The following is a 20,164-nucleotide window of genomic DNA, read 5'->3' on the forward strand; positions in this document are numbered from 1 at the left end:
TTTATGCAAACGGAGCATCTCACTCAGAGGTGCGACGTGCACGTCACGCAGAGGCACAAGTGCGACATGCCTGAGAGAAACACAGGTGCGACATGCACGAGATGCAGGTCACACAGAAGCACAGGTGCAGTGTGCACACGGTGCATCTCACACAGAAGCACAGGTGCAGTGTGCACACGGTGCATCTCACACTGAGGCACACGGGGCAATGTACACGAGGTGCATGTCATGCACAAGCACTTGGTGCATTTCATGCAAAGGCAAATGCTGCATCTCATACGGGCACAGGGGCGACATGCATGAGATGCAGGTCACACAGAGGCACAGGTACATTGTGCACATGGTGCATATCACACTGAGGCACAGCGCGAGCTGTACATTAGGCATATCACGCAGAGGTCCATGGTGCAATGTGCATAGTGTGCATGTCATGCAGAGGCATGTGGTGCATTCCATGCAAAGGCAAACGGTGCATCTTACTCAGAGGCACAGGTGTGACATGCATAAGGTGCATGTCATGCAGAGGCACAGTTGCAGTGCATTCATTGTGCATCTCACACATAGGCACAGGTGCGACGTGCACATGAGGTTCCTCACACAGAGGCACATGGTGCAATATACACAAGGTGCATGTCATTCAGAGGTATGTGGTGCATTCCATGCAAAGGGTGCATCTTACTCAGAGGCACAGGTGTGACATACATGAGGTGCATGTCATGCAGAGGCACAGGTGTGATGTGCACAAGGTGCATGTCATGCAGAGGCACAGGTGTGATGTGCACAAGGTGCATGTCAAGCAGAGGTACAGGTGCAGTGTGCACATGGTGCATCTCACACTGAGGCCCAAGTGAAATATGCACATGAGGTATCTTACACAGAGGCACATGGTGCAATGTGCATGGTTTGCATGTCATGCAGAGGCATGTGGTGAATTCCATGCAAGGGCAAATGGTGCTTATCACAGAGGGACACATGTGCGACATGCATGAGGTGCATGTCAAGCAGAGGCACAGGTGCAGTGTGCACATGGTGTATCTCACACTGAGGCACTGATGTGACATGCGTGAGGTGCATGTCATGCAGAAGCACAGGTGTGACATGTATGCGATACTTGTCAAGCAGAGGCACAGGTTCATGGTGCCTCTCAGGGGCACAGGTGCTACATGCATGAGGTGCAAGTCATACAGAGGCACAGATGTGATGTGTACAAGGTGCATGTCAGGCAGAGGCACAGGTGCAGTGTGAACATAGGGCACCTCACACTGAGGCACAGGTACAATGTATATATGAGGCATCTCACGCAGGGGTCCATGGTGCAATGTGCACGAGATACATATCACGCAGAGGCACATGGTGCATTCCATGCACAGGCAAGTGGTGCATATCACACAGAGGCACAGGTGCTACATGCATGAAGTGCATGCCATACAGAGGCACAGGTGTGATGTGCACAAGGTGCATGTCAGGCAGAGGCACAGGTGCAATGTGCACATGGTGCATCTCACACTGAGGCACAGTGCGAGGTGTACATTAGGTATATCACACAGAGGTCCATGGTGCAATGTGCACGGGATACATATCATGCAGAGGCATGTGGTGCATTCCATGAATAGGCAAGTGGTGCATCTCACACAGAGGCACAAATGTGACATGTGGGAGGTGCATGCCACGCAGAAGCACGGGTGTGATGTGTACGCAATGAATGTCAAGCAGAGGCACAGGTGCAGTGCGTTCATGGTGCATCTCACACAGAGGCACAGGTGCGACATGCATGTGAGGTATCTCACACAGAGGCACATGGTGCTATATACACAAGGTGAATGTCATGCAGAGGCATGTGGTGCATTCCACGCAAAGGCAAATGGTGCATCTTATTCAGAGGCACAGGTGCGACATCCATGAGGTGCATGTCACGCAGAGGCAGAAGTGTGATGTGCACCAGGTGCATGTCACGGTGAGACACAGGTGCAGTGTGAACATAGGGCACCTCACACTGAGGCACAGGTACAATGTATATATGAGGCATCTCACACAAGGGCACATGGTGCAATGTGCACAAGGTGCATGTCATGCAGAGGCATGTGGTGCATTCCATGCAAAGGCAAATGGCGCATCTCACTCAGAGGCACAGGTGCGACATGCATGAGGTGCATGTCATGCAGAGGCACAGGTGTGATGTGCACAAAGTGCATGTCAAGCATAGGCACAGGTGCGGTGTGCACATGGTGAATCTCCCACTGAGGCACAGTGTGAGGTGTGCATTAGGTGCAGTGAGTTCATGGTGCATCTCACTCAGAGGCACAGGTGTGACATGCATGAGGTGCATGTCATGCAGAGGCACAGGTGTGACATGCATGAGGTGCATGCCATGCAGAGGCACAGGTGTGATGTGCCCAATGTGCATGTCAAGCAGAGGCACAGGTGCAGTGTGCACATGGTCCATCTCACATTGATGCACAGGTGCAATATGCACAAGAGACATCTTACACAGAGGCACATGGTGCAATGTGAATGGTGTGCATGTCATGAAGAGACATTTGGTGCATTCCATGCAAAGGCAAATGGTGCATCTCACACAGAGGCACAGATGTGACATGCATGATGTGCATGTCATGCAAAGGCACAGGTGTGACTTGCATGAGGTGCAGGTCACGCAAAGGCACAGGTGCATGGTGCATCTCACTCATAGGAACAGGTGCAACGTGCACACGAGATATCTCATACAGAGGCACATGGTGCAATGTACACGAGGTGCATGTCATGCAGAGGCATGTGGTGCATTCCATGCAAACGCAAATGGTGCATCTTACTCAGAGGCACAGGTGCAATGTGCATGAGGTGCATGTCATGCAGAGGCACAGGTGCAGTGTGCACATAGTGCATCTCACACTGAGGCGCAGTGCGAGATGTACATTATGGATATCACGCAGAGGTCCATGATGCAATGTGCACGAGATACATATCATGCAAAGGCACATGGTGCAATCCATGCATAGGCAAGTGGTGCATCTCACACAGAGGCACAGATGTGACATGCATGATTTGCCTGTCACGCTGAAGCACAGGTATGACGTGTACGTGATGCATGTCAAGCAGAGGCACGGGTGCAGTGTGTTCATAGTGCATCTCACACATAGGCACAGGTGCGACGGGCACATGAGGTATCTCACACAGAGGCACATGGTGCAATGTACACAAGGTGCATGTCATGCAGAGCATGTGGTGCATTGCATGCAAAGGCAAATGGTGCATCTTATTCAGAGGCACAGGTGCGACATCCATGAGGTGCATGTCACGCAGAGGCAGAAGTGTGATGTGCACCAAGTGCATGTCACGGTGAGACACAGGTGCAGTGTGAACATAGGGCACCTCACACTGAGGCACAGATACAATGTGTATATGAGGCATCTCACGCAGAAGCACATGGTGCAATGTACAGGAGGTGCATGTCATGCAGAGGCATGTGGTGCATTCCATGCAAAGGCAAATGGTGCATCTCACTCAGAGACACAGGTGTGAAATGCATGAGATGCATGTCACGCAGAGGCACATGTGTGACGTGCACGAGGTGCAGGTCACACAGAAGCACAGGTGCATTGTGCACATGCATCTCACACTGAGGCGCAGGTGCAATGTGCACATTAGGCATGTCAAGCAAAGGCAATGGTGCAATGTGCACGAGGTGCATGTCATGCAGAGGCACTTGGTGCATTCTATGCATAGGCAAATGGTGCATCTCATCCAGAGGCACAGGTGTGACATGCATGAGGTGCATGTCATGCAGAGACACAGGTGTGATGTGCATAAGGTGCATGTCAAGCAGTGGGACAGGTGCACTGTGCCCATGGTGCATCTCACACTGAGGCACAGGTGCAATATGCACATGAGGTATCTTACACATAGGCACATGGTGCAATGTGCACGGTGTGCATGTCATGGAGAAGCATGTGGTGCATTCCATGCAAAGGCAAATGGTGCATCTTACTCAGAGGCACAGGTGTGACGTGTGAGGTGCATGTCAAGCAGAGGAACAGGTCTGACATGCATGAGGTGCATGTCACGCAGAAGCACAGGTGCAGTGTGCACATGGTGCCTCGCACACTGAGGCACAGTGTGAGGTGTACATTAGGCATAGCACGCAGAGGTCCATAGTGCAATGTGCACGAGATACATATCATGCGCAGGCACATGGTGCATTCCATGCATAGGCAAGTGGTGCATCTCACACAGAGGCACAGATGTGACATGCATGAGGCGCGCATGTCAAGTAGAGGCACAGGTGCAATGTGCATATGGTACATCTCACACTGAGGCACAGGTGAAACTTGCACATGAGGCATCTCACGCAAAGGGACATGGTGCAATGTGCACGTGGTGCATTCCATGCAAAGGCAAATGGTGCATCTCACTCAGAGGCACAGGTGTGAAATGCATGAGAGGCATGTCACGCAGAGGCACAGGTGTGACATGCACGAGGTGCAGGTCACACAGAAACACAGGTGCATTGTGCACATGCATCTCACACTGAGGCACACGTGCGATGTGCACATTAGGCATGTCAAGCAAAGACACATGGAGCAATGTTGCATCTTACTCAGAGGAACAGAAGTGACATGGTGAGGTGCATGCCACGCAGAGGAAGAGGTGTGACGTCCATGAGGTGCATGTCAGGCAGAGGCACAGGTGCAGTGTGCACATGGTGCATCGCACACTGAGGCACATTGCGAGATGTACATTAGGCATATCACACAGAGGTCCATGGTGCAATGTGCATGAGATACACATCATGCAGAGGCACATGGTGCATTCCATGCATAGGCAAGAGGTGCATCTCACACAGAGGCACAGATGTGACATACGTGAGGTGCATGTCACGCAGAAGGACAGGTTTGACGTGCATGCGATGCATGTCAAGCAGAGGCACAGGTGCAGTGCGTTCATGGTGCATCTCACTCAGGCACAGGTGCGACATGCATGAGGTTCATGTCATGTAGAGGCACAGGTGCGATGTGCACAATGTGCATGTCACGCAGAGGCACAGGTGCAGTGTGCACATGGTGCATCTCACACTGAGGCAAATGATCCCAATCAAATGGGATGATTTGATGGTTCTGGCGTAACAGCGCCTGAAGAAGCTGAGCTGGAGCGGCGAGGCCCAGCTCCGGGCCCGGAACCTCTGAGAGTGTTTGAAGGGCTGAGAGCTCGGGGGCATGTCATGAAAACGCATATGGTGCATCTTGCTCAGAGGCACAGCTGTGACATGCATGAGGTGCATGTCACGCAGAGGCACAGGTGTGACGTGCATGTGGTGCTTGTCACACAGGCACAGGTGCATGGTGCATCTCACTCATAGGCACAGGTGCGACATGCACACGAGGTGTCTCACACAGAGGCACATGGTGCAATGTCCACAAGGTGCATGTCAAGCAGAGGCACAGGTGCAGTGTGCACATGGTGCATCTCACACTAAGGCACAGTGCGAGGTGTACATTAGGCATATCACACATATCACACAGAGGTCCATGGTGCAATGTGCACGAGATACATATCGTGCAGAGGCACATGGTGCATTCCATGTATAGGCAAGTGGTGCATCTCACACAGAGGCACAGATGTGACGTGCATGATTTGCATGTCATGCTGAAGCACAGGTATGACGTGTACGCGATGCATGACAAGCAGAGGCACAGGTGCAGTGCGTTCATAGTGCATCTCAAAACATAGGCACAAGTGCAACGTGCACATGAGGTATCTCACACAGGCACATGGTGCAATGTACACGAGGTGCATGTCATGCAGAAGCATGTGGTGCATTCCATGCAAAGGCAAATGGTGCATCTCATTCAGAGGCACAGGTGCGACATCCATGAGGTGCATGTCGCGCTGAGGTCGAAGTGTGACGTGCACGAGGTGCATGTCATGGTGAGACACAGGCGCAGTGGGAACATAGGGCACCTCAGACTGAGGCACAGGTACAATGTGCATATGAGGTATCTCACTCAGAGGCACATGGTGCAATGTGCACAAGGTGCATGTCATGCAGAGGCAAATTGTGCATATCACACAGAGGCACAGGTGTGACGTGCATGAGGTGCATGTCACGCAGAGGCACAGGTGCGATGTGCACAAGGTGCATGTTACGCAGAAGCACAGGTGTGACGTGTATGAGGTGCATGTCAAGTAGAGGCACAGGTGCAGTGCCTATAAGATGCATCTCACACATAGGCACAGGTGCGACGTGCACATGAGGCATCTCACTCAGAGGCACATGGTGCAATGTGCACAAGGTGCATGTCATGCAGAGGCAAAGGAAGCTGTGTTGAACCTCTTGTGAGCTGCAGGTCGGGGACGAGGAAGGTTTTATGTGCTCTTGGGAAGCACCTCGTCTGTGTGAAGGTCTTTCCTGTGATTATTCTGTAGCCACTTCTTCGGCAATCTCATTTTACATATGCAAATGGGATGATTTGATGGTTCGGACTTAACAGCGCCTGAAGAAGCTGAGCTGGAGCGGCGAGGCCCAGCTCCGGGCCCGGAACCTCCGAGGGTGTTTGAGGGGCTGAGAGCTCGGGGGCCACCACCGGTCCCCCCGTTCCTGCTGGGTTTGGTAAGCCACTGAATATGTCCGTCTGACCAACCACAAGGTGGCTGGACCCCCTGGAACTGCTTCCATGGCCACTATGGGAGGATGACTCAACGTATATGGCTTCTCCTGCTCACTGCACATTGCCGAGCCATTCACTGCAGGATCCCTGCGATGACTACAGTGCAGAGGGTCCGCCCAAGCACAGAGGGTCCGCCCAAGCGCAGAGGGTCCGCCCAAGCGCAGAGGGTCCACCCAAGCGCAGAGGGTCCGCCCAAGCGCAGAGGGTCCGCCCGCCTCAAGTGCAGAGGGTCCCCCCAAGCGCAGAGGGTCCCCCCAAGCGCAGAGGGTCCGCCCTAGCGCAGAGGGTCCGCCCTAGCGCAGAGGGTCCGCCCTAGCGCAGAGGGTCCGCCACAAGCGCAGAGGGTCCGCCACAAGCGCAGAGGGTCCGCCACAAGCGCAGAGGGTCCGCCCAAGCGCACAGGGTCCGCCCAAGCGCAGAGGGTCTGCCTTAAGTGCAGAGGGTCCACCCGCCTCAAGTGCAGAGGGTCCACCCAAGCGCAGAGGGTCCGCCTGCCTCAAGTGCAGAGGGTCCACCTCAAGCGCAGAGGGTCCCCATCAAGCGCAGAGGGTCCGCCCAAGCACAGAGGGTCTGCCACAAGTGCAGAGGGTCCGCCCAAGTGCAGAGGGTCCGCCCGCCTCAAGTGCAGAGGGTCCGCCCGCCTCAAGTGCAGAGGGTCCGCCCGCCTCAAGTGCAGAGGGTCCGCCCGCCTCAAGTGCAGAGGGTCCGCCCGCCTCAAGTGCAGAGGGTCCACCCAAGCGCAGAGGGTCCCCCCAAGCGCAGAGGGTCCGCCTCAAGCGCAGAGGGTCCGCCTCAAGCGCAGAGGGTCCACCCAGCGCAGAGGGTCCGCCTCAAGTGCAGAGGGTCCGCCTCAAGTGCAGAGGGTCCGCCTCAAGTGCAGAGGGTCCGCCTCAAGCGCAGAGGGTCCGCCCAAGCGCAGAGGGTCCGCCCAAGCGCAGAGGGTCCGCCTCAAGTGCAGAGGGTCCGCCTCAAGTGCAGAGGGTCTGCCCAAGCGCAGAGGGTCTTGCAAAGCGCAGAGGGTCCAGCCAAGCGCAGAGGGTCCGCCCAAGTGCAGAGGGTCCGCCTCAAGTGCAGAGGGTCCGCCTCAAGTGCAGAGGGTCTGCCCAAGCGCAGAGGGTCTTCGAGAATTGGGCCCTCTGAATAATTTTATCACTGAGGCTGGGAAACAATAGACCCTACTCTGTTTCCTAGCATGTGCCGCAGAGAACACAATTTAAGCAGAAACAATGACACAATGTTGCCGACACTGATCCCAATTTCTGAAAAGGATATTTTGTCCCATGTCTACAACTCCAGGCTCACCAGGTTCACCTTCCATCCCCACTGCTTGCAGGTGACAAGGATTGGACCTGACAGTACCTTACCAAAGCTTGACACTTGTCAAAATCAACAATAGCTTCTGTATCTGATGGAAACCTGTTCAGCTGTGCGTGTGCCCCCAAGACAGTGAATACACCGGAGCAAAGCACGCTGCGGCGAACACACAGCTAAAGCGCCTTGAGCAACTCTCACGCGTTCCTGGCAGGAGACGAGTCCCCGCACTGCTGTGGAATAAAGAAAGGCCACGTGCCTCATATCATGTATTGCGCAGCGGCACGGCCTCCAAATAAACACAAAATGCCGCAGGCTTGCTGCAACAATGTGAAATACACCCGATGCAGGGCCCGAGCCCCCCCAGACTCCACTGAGACAGGAAACCTACGTGCAAACAATTCTAGGGATGATAACGGAAAGCAGCGGGCCTCCGCATGGGTGGGATAAGGTGCACGTTTGGAGGGTCACACTCCACGGTGGGGGTGCTGTGGCTTCCAAGAGGCGCCGCGCTCAGCGAGACGTGGAAGCCACAAGGTCAGCCCCTGGCAGGACCAGCAAAGACTTTCATCCCTGCATGGATGGTAACTCGAGTATTGTTGGATGAAGCAACGGGTTCAGCTGATCTGTGCAGTCAACACACAGCAACAGTTTGATGCGAACGGTTGAATAAGAAATACATTATTAGTTATCGATAAGCATTGCTATTTCTACACGAAACACTAAACATAGAAAAGCAAGTCATATTTAAGGCGGGAAGTAGAAGGCGGCCACACAGAGTTGAAATGTTGGTGTACTGAGAAGAAAGGCGATGCATATGTTGAAATGAAACATGCAGACATGCGGGGGTGCACAACAAGGTTTTTACCTCTTTCTGGAGGGGGGTTGGTCGACAGGTGGACCCCAGTTGGGGCAAGCCCATCCTTCAGGCGAGACAGGGGGTTGCTTCTGGTGCCTGTATTTCTTGGTGATGCGCTTGAGCGTTTGTGTGGAGTGGAAAGAAAAGACGGACTGAGAGGGTTAGAAGCGAACAAGTCCTCGGTGAACACATGAACATGGAGTCAGATCTGCATGTGCACTGCGGCTGAGGGGGTGACTCTGTGCTTGTCTCCCCCCAGCCTGCCACATCCTGGAGTGCTGGGATGGTCTCGCCCAGAGCGTCATCAGCACCGTGGGACAAGCCTTCGAGCTTCGCTTCAAGCAGTACCTGCACAGCCCCCCCCAGGTGGTGGCCCCCCCTGACAGGTAAGGCCTCTCGCCCGTGGGACATCCCCAGCGCTCTCCTGCATCTCTCCGCATCCTCCTGTCTCTCCTGCCGAGCCAGAGACATTGGTCTAAGGCTCTCTTTACTCCCCGCCACCTGCTCGCTGATTTTTACCTTCCCCCAGTTGTTTCAAGCCTCTCCCACCTGTGATCCGGCCTCGCCTGCCGTGCTCCTAAAGCTCCGTCGCTGCTCGCGAAGCTGAGGGAACAGCCCGAGAGATGTACCGGACGCTGTGTCAGTCTCCAGGGCCACTCAGACTGTCTCTGGTGTCTTAGAGCTAGTAAGAAACTTTCTAAGACAGGATTCATTTCACAACTCCCTCTAAGACATGGGTGAAGGTTGTCATGGCTCCCCCACTTCTCCCAATCTCAGCCTTTTACGCGTCTCTCTGCAGCACCCCATAACACTGGACCTGTTCTTTTCTGGCCTTTCTGCAGACTGCTGGCCGGCGACGAGTCCGCCTGGGGAGACGACGAGGAGTCGGCGGAGCACGATTACTATAACAGCATTCCCGGGAAGGAGCCCCCGCCGGGCGGAATCATGGATTCTAGGATGAGGCAGGGGCCACTGATGGGCCACGTCCACACCCAGCCCCCCAGCACCAACCACTTCATCCAGGTGCGTCCGAACGCGCGCGCCTCAAATTATCAGCAGAATGAGACCTTGGGGGTCACGTAAGTTCCCCCAAACCAAATCTGAGCCCTGTTCATCACACTCATGCTGTGTTATAGCGCCTCTGTGTAGCCGAAGGCTAGTATTCGTGGCACCTCGTGGCACGTTCGGCGCCATTTCCAGCCCCTCGGGTCTCTGGCTGCTCTTAGGATGGTCTGTGGCTGCTCTTGGGATAGTCTGTGGCTGCTCTTGGGATGGTCTATGGCTGCTCTTGGGATAGTCTGTGGCTGCTCTTGGGATGGTCTGTGGCTGCTCTTAGGATGGTCTGTGGCTGCTCCTAGGATGGTCTGTGGCTGCTCTTGGGATGGTCTGTGGCTGTAGTGTTCGATCAGTCCTGAAGGGTCTGTGGTCTGCACAGTTAGTAACAGGTCGCGCTGCCTGATGGGAGGAGTATGACGTGTGCCACAACATTAGAGATCTGTCCAGCACGCTTCCTGCATACATACATCTGCCCGAGAGCCTTGGGGACTAGTCACAAACTCCATTTTGTAGCATGTTCAGTGGCCCTGCAATAGTAGGATCCATACACCACAGAGGGCTATCCACAAACCTGCATCTGGGGAGCCATGCCTCTCCTATGCAGAGACCTCTTCCCGACGACGGGGATCTCCGCACACGCACGCCTACGTTTTTGTAGTGAATGTGCCTAGAAGGCCAGGCACTCACCTTCAGCGCTTTCCCTCCTCTCTTGCACAGAGCGGATCTCCCTCCAGACGAGACCTGAGCGCCTCCGCGGCCCCTCACTGGGAAGGCGACAGCCTGGGTGCAGCAGGTATGGATTGCCGGGCGCATGTGAGCGCCATGTGATGTGTAAAGGAAACTAAAGCGACTTCCGGCGTAGGAAGGATGAGTAGGCGCTTGATACAGAGATAAAGGAACCTAGCGGAGAAGCAGCGTAAGAGCATGCCTTTAAGGACTGAAAGACGGCGGAGTGCCTGGACAGCCACACACTCAGGCCCATATTTATACTTTTGTATCACCGCATTTGCGTAATTTTTTATTTACGCAAAAGCGGCGCAAATGCGAAAAGTATAACTATGGGCCTCAAGGTTTGATGTTTGAAAGACGTTGGGCATAGCTCGTACCTCGTGGTTTAGAGGTGTGTAAATGTGCAGGCTGGTTGGTGCAGCCAGAAACATGTCCAGTACCCTGGCACCCGGTAAAGGGCGGGAGCTTTACGCAGCAGCCCCATGCTGGAACAGAAGCGCGCATTGGTTGGAATATATTGATGAGGTCAGTCCTGAAACAGCAGAGAGAGAGCTGCAGGCCAGGCTGGAGGTGCGATGAAAGAGCTGCATGTGCGGGTCCAGGCTCTGAAATATAAGACAGGGAGCTGTAGACCAGGCTGGAGGTGCGATGAAAGAGCTGTGTACGTGGGTCCAAGCTCTGAAATATAAGACAGGGAGCTGTAGACCAGGCTTGGGGTGCGATGAAAGAGCTCTGTATGTGGGTCCAAGCTCTGGAATATCAGCCAGGGAGCTGTAGACCAGGCTTGGGGTGCGATGAAAGAGCTGTGTATGTGGGTCCAAGCTCTGGAATATCAGACAGAGAGCTGTAGGCCGGGCTTGAGGTGCGATGAAAGAGCTGTGTATGTGGGTCCAAGCTCTAGAATATCAGAGAGCTGCAGGCCAGGCTTAAGGTGCGATGAAAGAGCTGTGGATGTGGGTCCAAGCTCTGGCATATCAGCCAGGGAGCTGTAGACCAGGCTTGGGGTGCAATGAAAGAGCTGTGTATGTGGGTCCAAGCTCTAGAATATCAGAGAGCTGCAGGCCAGGCTTAAGGTGCGATGAAAGAGCTGTGTATGTGGGCCCAGGCTCTGGAATATCAGACAGAGAGCTGTAGACCAGGCTGGAGGTGCGATGAAAGAGCTGTGTACGTGGGCCCAAGCGCTAGAATATCAGACAGGGAGCTGCAGGCCAGGCTTGAGGTGCGATGAAAGAGCTGTGTACGTGGGTCCAAGCTCTGGAATATCAGACAGGGAGCTGCAGGCCAGGCTGGAGGTGCGATGAAAGAGCTGTGTATGTGGGCCCAGGCTCTGGAATATCAGACAGAGAGCTGTAGACCAGGCTGGAGGTGCGATGAAAGAGCTGTGTACATGGGTCCAAGCTCTAGAATATCAGACAGGGAGCTGCAGGCCAGGCTTGAGGTGCGATGAAAGAGCTGTGTATGTGGGTCCAAGCTCTGGAATATCAGCCAGGGAGCTGTAGGCCAGGCTGGAGGTGCGATGAAAGAGCTGTGGACGTGGGTCCAAGCTCTGAAATATAAGACAGGGAGCTGGAGACCAGGCTTGGGGTGCGATGAAAGAGCTCTGTATGTGGGTCCAAGCTCTGGAATATCAGCCAGGGAGCTGTAGACCAGGCTTGGGGTGCGATGAAAGAGCTGTGTATGTGGGTCCAAGCTCTGGAATATCAGACAGAGAGCTGTAGGCCGGGCTTGAGGTGCGATGAAAGAGCTGTGTATGTGGGTCCAAGCTCTAGAATATCAGAGAGCTGCAGGCCAGGCTTAAGGTGCGATGAAAGAGCTGTGGATGTGGGTCCAAGCTCTGGAATATCAGCCAGGGAGCTGTAGACCAGGCTTGGGGTGCGATGAAAGAGCTGTGTATGTGGGTCCAAGCTCTAGAATATCAGAGAGCTGCAGGCCAGGCTTAAGGTGCGATGAAAGAGCTGTGTATGTGGGCCCAGGCTCTGGAATATCAGACAGAGAGCTGTAGACCAGGCTGGAGGTGCGATGAAAGAGCTGTGTACGTGGGCCCAAGCGCTAGAATATCAGACAGGGAGCTGCAGGCCAGGCTTGAGGTGAGATGAAAGAGCTGTGTACGTGGGTCCAAGCTCTGGAATATCAGACAGGGAGCTGCAGGCCAGGCTGGAGGTGCGATGAAAGAGCTGTGTATGTGGGCCCAGGCTCTGGAATATCAGACAGAGAGCTGTAGACCAGGCTGGAGGTGCGATGAAAGAGCTGTGTACATGGGTCCAAGCTCTAGAATATCAGACAGGGAGCTGCAGGCCAGGCTTGAGGTGCGATGAAAGAGCTGTGTATGTGGGTCCAAGCTCTGGAATATCAGCCAGGGAGCTGTAGGCCAGGCTCGAGGTGCGATGAAAGAGCTGTGGACGTGGGTCCAAGCTCTGGAATATCAGACAGAGAGCTGCAGGCCAGGCTTGAGGTGCGATGAAAGAGCTGCATATGCGGGTCCAAGCTCTGAAATATCACACAGGGAGCTGTAGACCAGGCTTGGGGTGCGATGAAAGAGCTTTGTATGTGGGTCCAAGCTCTAGAATATCGGAGAGCTGCAGGCCAGGCTTAAGGTGCGATTAAAGAGCTGTGGATGTGGGTTCAAGCTCTGGAATATCAGACAGGGAGCTGTAGACCAGGCTTGGGGTGCGATGAAAGAGCTGTGTACGTGGGTCCAAGCTCTGGAATATCAGACAGGGAGCTGCAGGCCAGGCTGGAGGTGCGATGAAAGAGCTGTGTATGTGGGCCCAGGCTCTGGAATATCAGAAAGCTGCAGGCCAGGCTTAAGGTGCGATTAAAGAGCTGTGGATGTGGGTTCAAGCTCTGGAATATCAGACAGGGAGCTGTAGACCAGGCTTGGGGTGCGATGAAAGAGCTGTGTATGTGGGTCCAAGCTCTAGAATATCAGAGAGCTGCAGGCCAGGCTTAAGGTGCGATGAAAGAGCTGTGTATGTGGGCCCAGGCTCTGGAATATCAGACAGAGAGCTGTAGACCAGGCTGGAGGTGCGATGAAAGAGCTGCATGTGCGGGTCCAGGCTCTGAAATATAAGACAGGGAGCTGTAGACCAGGCTGGAGGTGCGATGAAAGAGCTGTGTACGTGGGTCCAAGCTCTGAAATATAAGACAGGGAGCTGTAGACCAGGCTTGGGGTGCGATGAAAGAGCTCTGTATGTGGGTCCAAGCTCTGGAATATCAGCCAGGGAGCTGTAGACCAGGCTTGGGGTGCGATGAAAGAGCTGTGTATGTGTGTCCAAGCTCTGGAATATCAGACAGAGAGCTGTAGGCCGGGCTTGAGGTGCGATGAAAGAGCTGTGTATGTGGGTTCAAGCTCTAGAATATCAGAGAGCTGCAGGCCAGGCTTAAGGTGCGATGAAAGAGCTGTGGATGTGGGTCCAAGCTTTGGAATATCAGCCAGGGAGCTATAGACCAGGCTTGGGGTGCGATGAAAGAGCTTTGTATGTGGGTCCAAGCTCTAGAATATCAGAGAGCTGCAGGCCAGGCTTAAGGTGCGATTAAAGAGCTGTGGATGTGGGTTCAAGCTCTGGAATATCAGACAGGGAGCTGTAGACCAGGCTTGGGGTGCGATGAAAGAGCTGTGTACGTGGGTCCAAGCTCTGGAATATCAGACAGGGAGCTGCAGGCCAGGCTGGAGGTGCGATGAAAGAGCTGTGTATGTGGGCCCAGGCTCTGGAATATCAGACAGAGAGCTGTAGACCAGGCTGGAGGTGCGATGAAAGAGCTGTGTACGTGGGTCCAAGCTCTAGAATATCAGACAGGGAGCTGCAGGCCAGGCTCGAGGTGCGATGAAAGAGCTGTGTATGTGGGCCCAGGCTCTGGAATATCAGACAGAGAGCTGTAGACCAGGCTGGAGGTGCGATGAAAGAGCTGTGTACGTGGGTCCAAGCTCTAGAATATCAGACAGGGAGCTGCAGGCCAGGATTGGGGTGCGATGAAAGAGCTCTGTATGTGGGTCCAAGCTCTGGAATATCAGCCAGGGAGCTGTAGGCCAGCCTCGAGGTGCGATGAAAGAGCTGTGGGCGTGGGTCCAAGCTCTGGAATATCAGACAGAGAGCTGCAGGCCAGGCTTGAGGTGCGATGAAAGAGCTGCATATGCGGGTCCAAGCTCTGAAATATCACACAGGGAGCTGTAGACCAGGCTTGGGGTGCGATGAAAGAGCTTTGTATGTGGGTCCAAGCTCTAGAATATCAGAGAGCTGCAGGCCAGGCTGGAGGTGCGATGAAAGAGCTGTGTACATGGGTCCAAGCTCTAGAATATCAGACAGGGAGCTGCAGGCCAGGCTCGAGGTGCGATGAAAGAGCTGTGTATGTGGGTCCAAACTCTGGAATATCAGCCAGAGAGCTGCAGACCAGGCTTGAGCTGCGATGAAAGAGCTGTGTATGTGGGTCCTTGCTCTGGAATATCAGCCAGAAAGCTGCGGACCTGGCTGGAGGTGCGATGAAAGAGCTATGTATGCGGGTCCAAGCTCTGGAATATCAGACAAGGAGCTGCAGGCCAGGCTGGAGGTGCGATGAAAGAGCTGTGGACGTGGGTCCAAGCTCTGGAATATCAGACAGAGAGCTGCAGGCCAGGCTTGAGGTGCGATGAAAGAGCTGTGTTAGACCTGACAGCCTTAGGGTAGTCACCCCTAACTTTTTGCCTGCCTCCCTCCTCGTTTTTGGATACTGTTTTTGCTGGTTTTTAGACTCTGCGCACTTTACCACTGCTAACCAGTGATAAAGTGTATATGCTCTCTCTCTGTAAACATGGTAACTTTGGATCATACCTGATTGAACTATTTAATCTACTTATAAGTCCCCAGTCATGAGCACTCCAGGTGCCTAGGGCATATAGATTAAATGCTACTAGTGGACCCGCAGCACGGATTGTGCCACCCACTTAAGTAGCCCCTTTTCCTTGTCCCAGGCCTACCATTGCTAGGCCTGTGTGTGCAGTTTCACTGCCACCTCGACTTGGCATTTAAAAGTACTTGCCAAGCCTAGAACTCCCCTTTTTCTGCATATAAGTCACCCTTAATGTGTGCCCTGGGTATCCCCTAGAGCAGGGTGCTGTGTAGGTAAAAGACAGGACATGTACCTGTGTAGTTATATGTCCTGGTAGTGTAAAACTCCTAAATTCGTTTTTGCACTACTGGGAGACCTGCTCCCTTCATAGGCTAACATTGGGGCTGCCCTCATACACTGTTGAAGTGGCAGCTGCTGATCTGAAAGGAGCAGGGAGGTCATATTTAGTATGGCCAGAATGGTAATACAAAATCCTACTGACTGGTGAAGTCGGATTTAATATTACTATTCTAGAAATGCCACTTTTAGAAAGTGAGCATTTCTTTGCACTTAAATCCTTCTGTGCCTTACAATCCACGTCTGGCTAGGTTTAGTTGACAGCTCCTTGTGCATTCACTCAGACACACCCCAAACACAGGGTACTCAGCCTCACTTGCATACATCTGCATTTTGAATGGGTCTTCCTGGGCTGGGAGGGTGGAGGGCCTGCCCTCACACAAAGGACTGCCACCCCCCCTACTGGGACCCTGGCAGACAGGATTGAACTGAAAGGGGACCTGGTGCACTTCTTAGCCACTCTTTGAAGTCTCCCCCACTTCAAAGGCACATTTGGGTATAAAACAGGGCCTCTGCCCTACCTCATCAGACACTTGCTGGAGAAGAAACCGGAACCAGAAACTACATCCTGCCAAGAAGAACTGCCTGGCTGCTCAAAGGACTCACCTGTCTGCTTTCTACAAAGGACTGCTGTCTTGCTGTTGCCCTGCTGCCTTGCTGAACTCTTGTCTGGCTGTGAAAGTGCTCTCCAAGGGCTTGGATAGAGCTTGCCTCCTGTTCCTTGAAGTCTCAGGACCAAAAAGACTTCTTCCTTTCACTTGGACGCTCCGTGCGCCGAAACTTTCGACGCACAGCTTGTTTCGCGGCGAGAAAAACGCCGCACACCGACGCTGATCGACGCGACGCCCTCGGGGCGATCGAGACTTCGACGCACAACCTCGCAAGGACAAAGCCGCTCGACTTTCCAGGAGAAATCGACGCGACGCCCACCGTGAGTGCGAAACTTTGACGCACGGCCTCGCAAGGACAACGCCGCCCGACTTCCAAGGAGAAATCGACGCGACGCCTGCCGTGAGACCAAACTTTCGACGCACGGCCTCGCAAGGACAACGCCGCCCGACTTCCAAGGAGAAATCGACGCGACGCCTACCGTGAGATCGAAACTTCGACGCGCAGCCCCGCAGAACGACGCGCAGCCGGAAAACAAGCAGGAGAATCCACGCACAGACCCGGGACATCTGGTAATCTCCGCGATCCACAAAAAGAGACTGTCTGCGCGCCGGAAAACGACGCCCGACTTCCCCGCGTGGAAAAGACCGACGCAAGTCTGTGTGTGCTGAGGAGAAATCGACGCACACACCCCTTTTTCCACGCATCTCTTCTCCTGTGGCCCTCTGAGGAGATTTTCCACCAGAAACCAGGTACTTTGTGCTTGAAAGACACTGTATTGCATTCTAAAGACTTAAGACACTCTATATCACTTCCCTGTGATATTTCTACAATTTTCCATTGCAACTTTATTCTTTTTGACCTACAATTATCCTGATAAATATTATATATTTTTCTAAACACTGTGTGGTGTATTTTTGTGGTGCTATATGGTGGTATTGTATGATTTATTGCACAAATACTTTACACATTGCCTTCTAAGTTAAGCCTGACTGCTCGTGCCAAGCTACCAGAGGGTGGGCACAGGATAATCTTGGATAGTGTGTGACTTACCCTGACTAGAGTGAGGGCTTTTGCTTGGACAGGAAGTAACCTGACTGCCAACCAAAAACCCCATTTCTAACATTGGTGATCAGCGGTGAGGATAGGACTTGTATTTGTGCAGTGACATACAGTAGCTAAGTATTTCACTACATACCCACAGTTGAAGGTCAACTTGGTTTTTATCTCTTTTTGAAAATCCGTTTTTTCCTGACAATTTTCAAAAACTAAATCCTCACTCAACATGTCTCTGACTGGGTCTCAGACAGGGGACTTTGACCTAGTCCAGTTGGATACATACACGGTCAAACAACTAAGAGGATTCTGCAGGGCATTAAGGGTACCCACCCAAGGGGCCTCCAGAAAGGAGGACTTTCAAGTGGCGCTGAGGGCCTGGGCAGAAGCCCATTTAGAGGATGATGAGGAAGAGGAGCCAGAAAATGGCCCCTCAGAAGGATTTCCACTATCTATGGATGGTGTTACCACTGCAATTGTGCACCCTTCCAGACCAGGGAGCAGTGTCTCCATGCAAAGCCTGACCGCAGAGGAAAGGAGAGAAGAAAGGGAGTTCCAATTGCAAATGGCAAAACTGAAAATTGAGGCACAACAGGAGGAGAAGAGGGCAGAAAGAGAAGCCAGACAAGCTGAGGCTGAAAGAGCAGCCAAACAGATTGAAGCTGAAAGAACAGCCAAACAAGTGGAAGCTGAAAGAGCGTTGGCTGAAAAGAAACTTTTGTTGGCTCATGAACTGAGTCTCAAGGAGCTGGAGATCAAGGCAAGACAGTCTGAATCCAGCAATAATGGTGGCAGCATACAGACAGGACCTGCTGGAGAAAAGAAGGTTCGTATACCCAAAAATGTGGTGCCCAGTTTTGTGGTGGGAGATGACATAGATAAATGGTTAGCTGCTTATGAAGTTGCACTAAGGGCTCATGAGGTTCCTGAAGGGCAATGGGGGGTAGCTATGTGGGGTTATGTGCCGCCATTGGGGAGGGACACACTTCTCACATTGGATCCACCGGATCAAAACACATACCCACTCCAGAAAGCCACTTTACTTGCCAAGTTTGGGCTGACCCCTGAGGGATACCGTCAGAGGTTCAGGGACAGCACCAAACAAACCACACAAACATGGGTAGATTTCTTTGATTTCTCTAGTAAGGCACTGAATGGATGGGTGCGGGGCAACAAAGTAGCAGATTATAAAGGTTTATATGACTTGATCCTGAGAGAGCATATGCTTAATGTTACTTATACCGATTTGCGCCAGCACCTAGTGGATAGTAAGCTGACTGATCCCAGGAAGCTTGCTGAGGAGGCGGACCTCTGGGTTAGCACCAGAGTGTCCAAAAAGGTACCTGGGGGGGACTCCCACAAAGGTGGTCAGGGTTCCCAACAGAAGAAAGAGGGGGGAGATAAACTTACAGATAAGGAACTCTCTAAAGGCCCCCAAAAGAATTCCCAGGGAGGGGGTGGCAACCCTTCCTTTTCCAAATTTGGGAAGAAACCAGGGACATTTGACAGGTCAGGAAAATCTAGCCCCAAATGCATGGAGTGTTACCAATATGGTCACTACAAAGGCGATCCACAGTGCCCCAAGAGGGCACCGTCCACTACCGGACAGGCGCCTGGGTTGACTAGTGTAGCACTCGGGGGGGAGATGGACCCCACTAGCTTTGGGGAGCAGGTAGAGATTTCCCTAGTGTCCCTGGGAGAAGGAGAAATGATGTCCAAGGTCCACATGCCTAAAAATACTTCCAAGTACCGGCAGTGGGTCCTCATTGATGGGCAGAAGGTGGAGGCTCTGCGTGACACAGGAGCCAGTATGACTACTATCAAGAGTCAGCTGGTGTCCACAGAGCAGATAATCCCGAATACATTCCACCAGGTCATAGTCGCTGACAACCGCGAGAGTCACCTACCGGTGGCTCGGGTTCCCTTTGAGTGGGGGGGGGTCTCTGGTACTCTGAAAGTAGCTGTGAGTCCTGCCATGCCTGTAGATTGTCTGTTAGGCAATGATCTAGAGCATACTGCTTGGAAAGAAGTAGAGCTCAGATCTCACCTGGAGATGTTAGGGTTACCTGAGTGGGTCTGCATGACCACCCGGTCCATGGCTGACCGAGAGGGAAGTCAAGGGCATCTGGAGCCTGGAACGATGGCCCAGGGAGCTGCCAAGAGGAGGGACGAGGGGCGCGGGAAACCGGCCCCAGAAGTTCCCACAGTGGCTGACGGGGCTCCTGAGGAGGAGACTCCCGAGCCAACTGGGGAAGACATTGCCACCCTAGGTGACTTACCGGAGCTTGCTGGCTGGCAAGTTGAGGGTGGACCCACCAGGGAGGAATTCTGCCAGGCGCAGAAAGAGTGTCCCACTCTAGAAGGGTTGAGGAAACAAGCCTTAAACCAGGCAGCAGGTGACGCCTCTGGCAATCACCACCTATATTGGGAGAATGATCTCCTCTACAGTGAGCCTAGGGTTCCGGTCTTTGGGGCAGCACGTGTGCTGGTGGTCCCCCAATGTTACCGAGCCTTCCTACTGGGTCTGGCTCACGACATTCCCCTGGCAGGACATTTGGGACAAGACAAGACCTTCAACAGGCTTGTCAACCACTTTCATTGGCCCAAAATGAGGACACACTCAGACAAATTCTGCAGGGCTTGTCCTACCTGCCAGGCTAGTGGTAAAGCAGGAAAGAGGGTTAAAATCCCCCTGATTCCACTTCCTGTCGTTGGCACCCCC

The 20,164-nt window shown here is 53.4% G+C and overlaps 1 protein-coding gene across 2 annotated transcripts in view; it reads left to right on the forward strand.

The window, feature by feature from the left end:
- The window catches only part of SHC2 (SHC adaptor protein 2), a 175,465-nt gene that overhangs the window by 140,317 nt on the left and 14,984 nt on the right, over positions 1 to 20,164 (forward strand). For both annotated transcript variants that reach the window (XM_069217509.1, XM_069217508.1), the window contains exons 7-9: positions 9,092 to 9,218; positions 9,675 to 9,855; positions 10,606 to 10,681. In XM_069217509.1, coding sequence (XP_069073610.1) covers positions 9,092 to 9,218; positions 9,675 to 9,855; positions 10,606 to 10,681 — 384 coding nt within the window. The remainder of the gene's footprint in view (positions 1 to 9,091; positions 9,219 to 9,674; positions 9,856 to 10,605; positions 10,682 to 20,164) is intronic.

The sequence above is a fragment of the Pleurodeles waltl genome, chromosome 12 (assembly GCF_031143425.1).
Source record: "Pleurodeles waltl isolate 20211129_DDA chromosome 12, aPleWal1.hap1.20221129, whole genome shotgun sequence".
Taxonomy (NCBI): Eukaryota; Metazoa; Chordata; class Amphibia; order Caudata; family Salamandridae; genus Pleurodeles; species Pleurodeles waltl.